Raw genomic sequence first — 12,148 nt, 5'->3', positions numbered from 1 at the left:
GGTTTCTAGCAGTACAGCAGCATTACAGGCATGTACTTTCCCAATCCACAAACACAAGGGACTCACTGTCAACTGGCCCAACACTAGAGCCAGTCTCTCTTTCCGCCGAATGCAATGAACAGCAATGTTGTTTGTGTATGTCTATGTATTGTCTATGTATTGGTGTGCTATTGCAACAGCGCAGCGTTGTGACATGATCACGCTAACAAATTTGGTAAGAAAATTCCTGCAGTAATTGAGAAAGACAAAGAGAGTGCTGGAAGGATGCAGAGACCAGTCAATGAAAAATGAAAAAGAGAAGGAGAGAAAAGATTTGTCAGACACGGGATAAATATTTTAAGATAATTTACAGGACAGGACATAACGGGTTAATAAATAACTTTACTCATATCCGGAACAAAAAAGCAAAACATTTTTAATTATTGTTGACACTTTGGGCTAACAGTAAAAAAAAAAAAAAATCATTCCGTAACAGAGGGTTTATAGTAGGCTATCCTATTGGCTGAAGCCTCCATGCTTGTTAGCCAGTCTGCCAATCAGCTGCCAGAACTCCAGGAAGGTCAGTTCACCGTCGTTATTCTCATCCAATGAGCCCATGAGTTGGTCGATCACTGCTGGGTCACTGGAATTCTACCCAAAGTCAGTAATAAAAATGAATGAATTACTCCTGCAGTTCACAACCAAGGCACGCTAAGACTCTTTTGTGATGGTACCACCTAGTGGTAAAAGGTGATACTACACCTTTATTATATCACATTGTTCAGACTAAAAGTAATTATATGAATTAGTTAGCTGTATTTACGCAATTCTCCTGTCTCCATGAGGCTAAATTGCACTGACGTCAGTCAGACAGCACTGATTTCCAATGGCTTAACTCGGTTAACTCCTTCACTTCTGGATGTTTGGTTTTACTTAACTTTGTCTGTTAGCAATGCCTATACCTGTGTTGTAATCCTCTTCATATTAAATACTATACCCATTCCAAGATTAACAATAATAACATACCAGCATTTTTTGAATAATCAAGAATGATATTAAAATATATGTTTAATTTTCTTAAAATATCATTTATGGTGGCAATTTGCTCTGTTTTAATCTAAATTGAAGCTGCATACAGTCCCAGATTCCCATCCTCAAAAAAAAAAAAAACCCTACTAATGACACTGCACCCCTTCTTGTTTCTAGTTTTGATGAACAGGTAGCCATCCTACTGTGCTTGATAATGCAGTTAAGAAGCAGGCTGGTTTACCTGCACAAAGTTAGGCAGCTGGGATGCCACCAGGCAGCGGAATTCTTCTTTGCTCAGAGTGTCCGAGGATCCATCCTTCCCAGCAAAGGTCTTGAACTCGGAAACCAGCGTGCTGATGGCAGATTCCATTGTGTAGAGGGTGGAGGAGACGGAGAAAGACGTGCAGAACAGACTGGGATTGATGTAGTCTGAGAAAGAGGAAGCAAGCCGCTGTTTAGTTCCAGTGGGTACTGTGGTTTTCTGCACAGCCATCTATTAGCATAATGTGAAAAAAGATTTTGCTAGAAGAAGATGTCACACCAACGAAGAATTTCAAATTTGAAGATTTAGAGATCTTGGGTATCAAATTAAACAAAGGAAGCCAGTAATTTTCGGTTTAAAGACATGTACTGTAGGATGTAGATTGTGCTAATGTGTGGGAATAGAGAGAAACAGGATGAGAACGAATGAAGGAATGTCATACCGAGGATAGCTCAAACCTTGCATTGATAACGCTGAAAGAAGTATGAGGGACAGAAGACACAGAGAAAGTGAAAGGCAGGAGAATGAGAAAGAGGAGACAGATAGACAGAGGGAGAGGTAGCCACCTCACCTGGGTACACTACCTGTGCTGAGACAGAGGTGGATTGACGCAGGTTAATCTCTCTCTCTCCTCTTATACTCTCCACCTCTCCACTGGAATGACTGATGTCAGCGGAAAATTGATCATTCACCCCATTTCGCTCCTTCTTTAACCTTTTAACTCCTTTCTGATCTGTTCAGTTTTGTAATTTCCATTTCAGGAAGTGCTGAAATGAATTTTGTGTCTCAAACATGCGCAAGCACACGTCTGAATTTTCCATAATGGAAAATGCATACATAAATGAGTTGATATCCAGATGTAAACACACACACACTGTGTATGCAACAAGCCCCTCCCTATATGCATAGACACATTATAATAATGGTATAAAACTGGACCACAAAAACACCACACATTGCATGTGTATTTTAATATTAGTTGTGGATTGATTCTTTGTTTTTATTTTGTTAAGTATTACAGTTTTTCATCCAGGCCGTCAGCTAGTTGTAGTTGTGTGCTTGCTGAAACTTGAGTCTGTAAGAGTCTAAGTGTGTCTCTTAGTCACTGAGAGCTTGTGAGTCAATGGTTAACAACCCTTCAATCAAATCTTCCATTGCATCTCACACCCTAGTCAAACTGTAATTGAAATTAAAACAAGCACACCGAGTACACCTAATCAACACACCGAACAACATGAGAACCCCACTCACACACACACACACATTAACTAGTTCCACATTAAACCATATATATGGTGAGATGACTCAGAAAAATAACACATCATAACAAAATCTGTGTTCAAATCAAAGGTCTTTTAATGATTCTCAAAGCAACAAAGATGTAATCTTACGGGTGTGGGTTGTTACCAATTGCCATATTTGTCTGTCTGTCTTGCACATACACAAAACACACACACACACACACACACACACACACACACACACACATACAGACCTTTGTAGAATGAAATGCATTTTCTCACCAAGTACATTAAACCCTCTAAAACTGTATCATCAACAAGAAAATATTAACCACCAACAGATGGAGCTGACAAGGGAGATGATAGTGAAAGATTCTCTCTCTCTCTCTCACACACACACACACACGCACACGCACACGCACACACACACACACACACAATATACACAGTATACTGTTATTATAGACACACACACAAGAAAATTACTCATGCTAGCTTTCCTGACTTTTTCCCCTCCCCCATAAACATGTTTTTTTGATATGTCAATCTCCCTAATCTCCTCAATCAGTGAGTACAAGATAAATGCCTGGGAATAGAGATGACTGGACAAACCTAGTTCCAGTTGCCTTAATTGCAGCTTTGGGATGAGAAATATAAATATAGCTACTTAGTCAGGACATTGGATTCAGGTTATGCTTCTGCCTATAAAAGCAGAATCAGCAGAGATATATCGAGACTACCAAGTGACCCCAGTTCTCCTCCAAAATATACTATTATGCTGTCTGTTTAGTTTGCACTGAAGGTATAGTTATTGCAAGGGCTTTGTGCATGGAATTACATGCAACATTATCACATAATGTTTGCTTATAATAATGTATATACAGACATCACATGACAATGTAATGTTTGCATACACATCTGAATAAACTGTTACAAAAACTCATGGGACAGAAGGATTTCCCTGTTAGAGTCTATCATCTTTTTAATGTTAGATTTTTTTTATATCACAGTTTGGGTTACACTCCACTTCTACCTCTATGTTATTACTCAGAATCCTCCATCATAAAACATCCAAAAAAAGCAAACTCTAGCAAAAATGATTCCCTGTGGGCTCTCTCTTAACCTGTTTTTCCAAATTAGCCCTCTCCACTAACCAATGTCTGTAAAACACCTCACACTTTACACACTGCTGTCTTACCACATGTTTATGAGGGTGAATGGTTATTTTATCAATCCTGAAAGGGCAATGACTTCCATAAATACTGAAAGTGTCATGCCATATCAGAATAAACGGCAGAACGGAACATTTATGGATGAGAAATGTTAGTACTACAGTGTAAAGTGTACCTTCTTAATAAATGTTCTGTGTACCACTCCCTGGTAATGATTAGTTGCTGACACTGCTTGTGTACCTATTGCATGCTCTGCCCTGTATTTATCCAGACAGGGGGACAATTCTCCCTCTCAGTTGCATCATCAGTGGCTCTGGGACAGAGGTGAATTTTAAGTGCAGTGCATACACTAATATGCCACCACTGAAATACACACCTGCAGACATACAATGACAGACACGTGGGAGGGACATTGGTGTTGCACTTTGTATTTTTCCTAGTGTGGTTAGTTTATAATGCCTAAACCCTATGTAAGATAGCTGTCATGTGACATGGCAAAGATACTAAGAATTTTTTTTTTTTTTTATTTTCTTTGAATGCACAGCCACATTCATGTAATAATTTGATTGCAAGAACTGATGACAATAAGGACAAACATACAATAGTGAATCCCATGTAAACTCGCAGTAAACTGCAAGTGCAATCATGCTTTGAAAGTGTCCTCACTCATGTTGTTTTGAATATGGCTATTATAAACTATAACTTCTTTCATTAAAGAAAAACACATGATCATTATAAGTCAAATAAAAACTCTATTGAGCCAAGTGCATAACTAAGCAGGCATAGATACATACAGCATACTTTACTTGTTTCGTTTTTAATAACATTTGGATCCACTAATAAAGCTACATGCAGTATGCACAAAGACGCCTTAAAGCCAACTATGCATTCTCACACTTTAAGGGCTTGCACTCAAGAAGCAAAACTGAATATCCTTCCTACAAACCAGATTTTGCATTCTCACCTTGAATTACCATAAAATGCTGCAGTAGCAGCACAGAGAGTGAGCATCATCGATATAAGTCTTGTATTAGAAGCAGAGTCATCAACAAATACATGGATATGGCATTGCTGTTTCAGACATTTGCCATGACCATTTAATGTATTTATTTGAATAGAGATCCTCTTATGTTTTTCTTGTGACTGCTCTCCAAATGTTTTCCTTAGGCATGAGAGTTGCCACCACTATTGCTACATACATATACAGTACCAGTCAAAAGCCTGGACACATCTGATTAAGATGATGAGAAACATGCATTCAAAGACATTTTGATGTAAAGACTTTTGCTTAAATGCCTGAAATCTGTCTCTTAGACAAATATAAAGAGCTAAGTTGATGCCTATGTATGAAATTATTTCCAAAACAATTTAAAAAAAATTAAAATTAAAAAAAGTGTTTTTGGCTACTTTGAAGAATCTAAAATGTAAGATAGTTTTGATTTGTTTAACACTTTTTTGGTCACTGCATAATTCCATTGGTCTCATTTCATAGTTTTGATGTCTTTACTATTATTTTAAAATGTGGAAAATGATTTTAAAAAATAAAGATAAACCCTTCTATGAGTAGGTGTGTCCAAACTTTTGACTGGTACTGTACTGTATATATCACATTAGATATAATTGACCTTGTTGGGATTATTCACATTCTTGATGAATGGCGTGTTATGGAGTGGTAACCAAAGAGGTGGAATGTTGGTGTACACTTCTGCACATACATCTTCTTTATGGTCACAGTGAATGGCTCTGTGTGAACATTTTGTTGATCCCAATCTGGAAATGCATATCCTCTATTTATCATAACAGTCAGGGGCAGTGTTTTGTTCATTATTCTTGTGCTCATACAGCTGAGTGCTAGTACAAGGTTATATATCATGTGCTTTTTATGCTGAGGTCATACCTCTCTAAGGATCACAAAAAATGCTTCAAGGTAAATGGTTCTGCTTCCTTAATTTCTATGTCAAACAAATATCCACAGCCAGAGATGGTAATACAAGGTCCAGTCTGGGGGTTTGACAGAAAAATCAAAACAGAGAAACTGAAACAAACACAACACTAAACACATTTTGCAACAGGCTGCAGATGACCCTTTGAGCAATAAGTATATAACTGTCACACCTCCCGGTCACTGTGGAACCAAACCAATGATATGCAGCTACAAAAATAAAATACAGCTACAAAACATGAACTGAAACATACACTACAGCTTACATATAGTGACATTCAAAACAAATGCCTTAACAACACCAATATAAAAACTTGTACTTCAGAGCACAGACCCTCCCTCTCTGCTCCTCTCCTCCTTTCCATCTCTGTCAGCAATATTTCTGCGCAGCCTTTCCCAGAATTCCAACCTTTCCGCTTCTTGCTCCGGCCAGTCCAGGTAGGTACGTGTCTGGGCCAGTTTAGCTAAACTAAATGACACAATGACACAAGCCACAAAAATGAGCAATGCAACCCAAGATATTATAACTGACACAGTAATCGCATGAAAAGAAGAATGACTGGGTTAACCTCGCTGAAACATCAGTTTTGAATCCGAGCTGGTTGATCCTGAAATTTGTAGCTGTGAGTTAACGTAATGAAAATCTAACACTTGTGCTGCAATGAAAAAAACAGTGACCATGGTCCCCAAATTAATGCTGCTTGTGATAAACAAAAACACCATACCATTGCCCACGAGAGGCCAAAAGATCTGCAAATAGCACCCAATTATCTACCCAGTCACATTACAGACTGCATGTTTTAAATGAAATTTTTTCATTATCTTTTTTTTTTACTTACTTATTACTTATTATGCAATATTATTCTATATTATATTTTAGATTATTATATTTTAGGTGAGTCAAAATAATATTAACCTTATTGTCTGTTTTTTATTGTATTTTTTACCCTTGAAAAAATTCAGTTCTGTAATAGATCCATGATAACATTCTAAACATACGAGTTCATTTAACCAGGGGGCAATTCTTCAAATTTGGAATGACAAGCCAGAATCAAAGTTCCTCACTCCTGATCCAGAATGATCCTGCCTGCCTGCATTGCAATAAGACCACAAGCTCCAAACCATTCAAAAGTTTGGACACACCTAATTAAGATAATGGGAAACTGGGAGACATGCAATCAAAGACATTTTGATCTAAAGACGTATGCTTAAATGCTTCAGATTTGTTCCTTAGACAAATATAAATAGTAAAGTTGATGCTTTTGTATAAATTTATTTCCATTTTTTTATTTTAAATAATATTTTTGGCTATTTTGAAGAATCTAAAATATGAGATGGTTTTGATTTGTTTATAACACTTTTCTGGTCACTGCACTATTCCATTTGTGTTATTTCATAGTTCTGATGTCTTTACTATTTAAAATGGTAAAAGTTAAGTAAACAAAGTGTGTGCAAACGTTTGATTGGTAGTGTAGATTGACAGACAGATAGATAGATAGGTAGATGGATGAAAATGTTTTAAGTGATTACCGGTGGTATGCAGACAGCTCGAAGGGCGAGATGCGCTCCAGGAAGATGAGGATGAGCCGGTGCTTTTGCTCGGACAGCAGGCGATGCGTGGCTACCCGCATCTCCAGGGCACACCAGTCGCTGCGCAGGTAGCGGCGGCTCAGCACGCACACGGTTCGCCTGCTGCTATACACGCTCTCCGCGATGTTGTCAACGATGCCCTTCCCTACCTGTGGGAGCAACGGCTCGGCAATTACCCGCTGACAGGACATCGTATTTTTCTTTGAGAAAAAGCTGCTGAAAGCTTTTTCAATTGCAACGCCAATCCTGCGTGAAACGTTATTATACGATCCAGTAAACTAACAGTAAATGCGTGTAAACGTGGCAAGGTCAAACAGTGTCAACACAATGCACAGATACACACCCCGTATTAACTGGGTGCAAATCAACGCAACAAGAGAATAAGCAAACTGCAAACTTTTTGCTTTCTCATCAAGCATCCTGATCCGTCATAGAATGCAAATTACAACGATTAATATACACAAAGAACGCAGCAACAGTTTTCCAGCTTAATGTCATGGATGTGAAAATACAGAGGAAATGCCCAACACAATTACAGCATTTTTTCCAAAACAGTTGAACAAAACTCACCTCAAAGTCCCGGTTGTGTAGGCAGAGTCTCAGCGTGGGTTCACCTTCCTGCTCCAGCCTGGGCGCCAGCTCATCCATTACCCACGCCTCATCTCGACTGCTGTACGACACAAATGCGTCAAACTTCCATTCCTCCTCCTCCTCTTCCTCTCCCTCCCTCCTCTTCCTCCTCTTATTCCCCAGCCTCCTCTCCACCCAGCCTCGCACTCGGAAGAACAGGACCAGGAAGGGCCAGCGGGCGAAGCGGTACCCCAGGGCAGCGGAGAGGAACAGGGAGACGCACACAGCGGTGGACATGCAGCACAGGATGTGCACGTCCGTCTGGCAGAGCCTCTCCATAGTGGACAGGAAGTTGAGCCGCTGGTAGTGCAGGACGCAGAGCTGTCTCTGGAGGTAGACCGCCAGCACGCGGCGTGAACCCTCGAGCCAGTCCAGGAGCCAGCTGTTGGTACAGTCACAGTAGAAGTCCAACCGATCGAAAACCAGGACTGAAAGTGACTGCAGAGGGTACAGAGCCCCTTCCAAGATAGTCATCGGGTTGTCACTGTAGAGCCTCAGAAGGCGAAGAGATTTCAGGTCACTGAAGATGCTTTTGGTCAGGAAGTTGAGGCGGCAGTTGAGCAGAAGCAGGGTTTTCAGGTTGGTGAGGTTTCGGAAGGTCAAACCCGGATCCGTGTGGTTGAGGAAGTTGAGGTCAGTCAATTTAAGGCGCCTCAGTTTGGTGAGCTTGTTGATCCCTGTGTAGTCGGTGAGGATCTTCTCTGGGTGTGCATGGTACTCAAGCGATTCCACATTGGAGAAATATCGCGCCATAAACACACTTTGGCAAGTGAACTGACCATTGCCAACTTTTAATTCGCGCACCTTCCGGAAGACTGGACTGTCACATTCAGAAAATTCCAGTAAATCCCCATTCAGTTCCAGATCAAAGGGGGCATCAGGGGCTGATGCGCTCCCTATTGAGATATAAGTTCCATATCCAGCATCTATCCTCAGGTGACGTAACTTTGGTGGGAATCCATAAAAGAGCACGCTGAGGTACAATTGATAGATATACTCCAGTTTCCCAATTGTCAGCTCTTGCAGTGCCATTTGCTTCCTGAATACTCCCTCCTCAATATTTCCTATGTGGTTGTCATGCAATAGCAACACCTCTAAAGCTACAAGACCTTCAAAATCTGATCGCACCAGCACTTTGATATGGTTGCCTACCAGGCTTAGGGTCCTCAGCCGCTGCAAGCCATGGAAGGCACCACTTGCAAGACTTTCAATTAAGTTCTGCTCCAAATCAAGTTGTTCCAAAAGTGGCATGCAAGCAAACTGATTCGTCTCTATGGCTTTTAGCAAATTTTGAGGCAAGTTTAAAGTTGTGATATTCCAAACTTTGCCTTTTCCATGAGTACAGAATGAGGCATTGTTTAGTTTAATTCTATTCATTTCCAGGAATTCTATCCTGTCTACACCCACCCAGAACCCCAAATCCAGAGCTTTTATTTCACTAAAGCCTAGAAGCAATCGTTTCAATCCATTGTTGCATTTTTTTAGCACTTCTACAGACAGCTCCTCTATTACGGAATAGGCGAGTAGTAAGGATTTCACTCCCAGTCGAGAGACAAGACTGCACAAATCACCAAAGCCAAGAGGGAGTCTATCACTAGGGTCACCCCTTAGTAATATCTCCCCAGTGCTTCCTATTCCAGATTCCCAAATGCCACCCACCCACTGACCTTTTAAACCAAATTCAAGACTAGACAAGTTCTGAAAGACCTTCAAGGACTCTGGTACAATTTTCTTGATTGGGTTGTCACTCAGATCCAAGGTCTTAATCCCGGATAGCACTGGAACGGGCCAGCTCCTTGATCCTGCTTCGCATCCTTGATTCTGAATTGTGGCTATGTGGTTGTAGCTCAATATCAAAGTCTCCAAATGCAACATCCACGGCGGCAGCCGACAAAAAACCTCCCCGATGTCTTCAATGCAGTCCCCATATAACTGCAGTTTGGATACCCCCACCAGAGGGGAAAAAACAGTGTTGGGTACGTTAGCAAAGCGTAAGCCATTCATTCGCAGCTCCTTCAAGTTGTGCAAGCCTTGGAACACTCCTGATTCCAAACTCACTTCTCTACAGAGGCTGTCAGAAAAGAGCAGGTGCAAGTGTGTCAAACTGTCCAATCCTAAAAAAGCACCAGATTGTGCCTTTTCTATTTTCCCATCCACACTCAACACCTCCAGAACCCCAAACTGCGAGAAAGAATGAGCAGGGAGGGTAGTTGCTCTGTGGTAAAGACATAAGGAACGAACTGCAGGAGAGACTTCTTGGAGGTCTGACCTGAAGTCAGTGACATTGTTGCATTCAGCATAGAGACCCAGACCTTGCATGTGATGACAAGGCACAGTTCCTGCAATGTCCCGAAAGAGGTCCTCCTCAAAAGTCACACAGTGGCGCATGATCAGACCCCAAACTCCACTCTTACTCCCATCCCAAATGCCAAAGCGGAGCAGCAAAATAAAAAAGAGACCTCGCCGCATCCTGACCAGGCTTTCTGTCATGGTTTGAAACTTCTCAGACAACTGCAAAATACCTTTGCGCTCCTTCTGAATCTCTGTTGAGTAGGTTCTTGTTCGAATCCCAGGGTTTTCTTTACATTACTTTCTTTTGCCTTTAAATCTTTTCTTCCCCCGTCTCTTTTCAATTGTCCTCTCCTCTCTCACTCTCGTACAATTAGCTTTAGGAAGCTTCTGCTTTCTCAGTTCCGCGTGAACAGCTAATTCCGTAAGTCAAGTGTGAACATGGCAAGCAAATGCAAAGGTTATAAATAACAGCCATACGTCTCAGTCCTGCTCTTTCTAATCCAATCCAATACTTGATTCTTCTTTATTCACCCCCAAATGATTTTTGACGATTTTACTCAGCTCATTTTTTGTAATCTCTTGCTACAGATTTTAGTGATGGTGGTAGAAAAAGTGAATGAAAAGAACTGTTTTTGTAAAGCACACTAGCATTCAGACATCAGAGGGTTTAGCCATTTGAACTCTGAAACAATCATTGATCTATGAGAGATTACTTCCTGCTCAGTCAGGTAATTTGGTAGTCATACTAGGTCAATTGAAAGACAATGGCATGTGACAGGAAAAATACATGTATAGCGACTTGGACATTCTGGAGTCTTTAAATACAACTCATAAAGACAATATGTGGGTGGCTGTTTGTCTTCGTCACTTGCACATGAAAGAAACACTGAAATACTGTCAATATCACAGTGCGAGTGTATGTATGCATTACATTATGCAAAATGCTTTTAGACACCTAGAAACAGAGGTGCAGCACTTAGTGTAACATACAGGATGATACAATATATAGCACCAAGGACAGAAGGAAAGGCCTATTTTGAGAAGAGCTATCCAGGGCGCATAGATTACAATAAATATATTTTGTAAAAAAAAAAAAAACAGCTATAATGTCTTGTTGTGACATGATTTAGTGGTTACAGATCAAGCCTGTAGGCACTGCCCTCCAAGATCAGCAAAGGAGTGATCTGAGGTAGAGAACAAACAACCTTGGTTCTTGAAAAGGGAACTGAAAAGTGTGCTTATCTTTCTCTAAAATTACTCGTTCTTGCTGGCTGCTGCATTGGGATTAAAATAGCTGTGGACTGATGTGGCTGTGGCAGCAGAAATGCGTTCATGAAGTACAGCCTACAAAGAGGTTAGAAAATGCACATATTCTCACAGTGTTCAAAAAGTAAACAGCACCTCTGAGAAACCACCAGATTGAGGATTTGGAAATGTTTTCAGCTTATTCCATTCAAGCTGATTTTATTAAGGTTGGTGGAAGAGGAGATTGGCTGTTAAAGTGAGGGGAATTTGGGATACTAGAGTGTAGATGAACACACACACACATACACACAAACAGTAAAACTTCGGCTTTATGAATGTTGTTACTTTTTATTTCCCTCAATATTTTACAAAGTAAATCCCGACAGTAAAGGTGCTTCTGGGCAAAGAAAATGACATTTCCTTCTAAGACAAACTGGGTTTAAAATGTTAAAATATCTAACACTTCTCAGCTAAATAGAATGGTTGAGCATGGTAATTTCAACTTCAAAACAGGGATGCACTACTATTGCTATAGTATTGCTATATTATACTGCACTAGTGGTGGAGACACACATATTTTGACTACTTGTGATACAATATTATTCACAGAACTAGAATTAGTTAAGTACAAGGGTCCTATTCACATGTAGTAGAATGTAGTCCACAGTTATGGTTTTATGCATGCTTAGTGTTTGATTAGTGCAAACCCAAACTTCCAATAACATGGCAATCAGCTAGTAGGACTCCCAGTCTTCAGTGTCTCTCA

The 12,148-nt window shown here is 40.3% G+C and overlaps 2 protein-coding genes across 2 annotated transcripts; both read right to left on the bottom strand.

The window, feature by feature from the left end:
- Positions 1 to 360: 360 nt before the first annotated feature.
- Positions 361 to 1,874, bottom strand: LOC118785228 (protein S100-A11-like). Its single transcript, XM_036539826.1, has 3 exons — positions 1,842 to 1,874; positions 1,250 to 1,437; positions 361 to 630 (listed from the first exon to the last, which is right to left on the bottom strand). The coding sequence occupies exons 2-3, from the start codon at positions 1,376 to 1,378 to the stop codon at positions 496 to 498; spliced, it is 264 nt and encodes an 87-aa protein (XP_036395719.1). The 5' UTR covers positions 1,379 to 1,437; positions 1,842 to 1,874; the 3' UTR covers positions 361 to 495.
- A 4,072-nt stretch (positions 1,875 to 5,946) lies between these two features.
- On the bottom strand, positions 5,947 to 10,335 carry LOC118784439 (toll-like receptor 13). Its single transcript, XM_036538673.1, has 3 exons — positions 7,786 to 10,335; positions 7,156 to 7,364; positions 5,947 to 6,094 (listed from the first exon to the last, which is right to left on the bottom strand). Exons 1-3 carry the CDS (start codon positions 10,333 to 10,335, stop codon positions 5,947 to 5,949), a joined length of 2,907 nt encoding a protein of 968 aa, XP_036394566.1.
- Positions 10,336 to 12,148: the final 1,813 nt, after the last annotated feature.

Source organism: Megalops cyprinoides, chromosome 10, assembly GCF_013368585.1.
Source record: "Megalops cyprinoides isolate fMegCyp1 chromosome 10, fMegCyp1.pri, whole genome shotgun sequence".
NCBI lineage: Eukaryota > Metazoa > Chordata > Actinopteri > Elopiformes > Megalopidae > Megalops > Megalops cyprinoides.
This window is presented reverse-complemented; position numbering and strand designations above follow the sequence as displayed.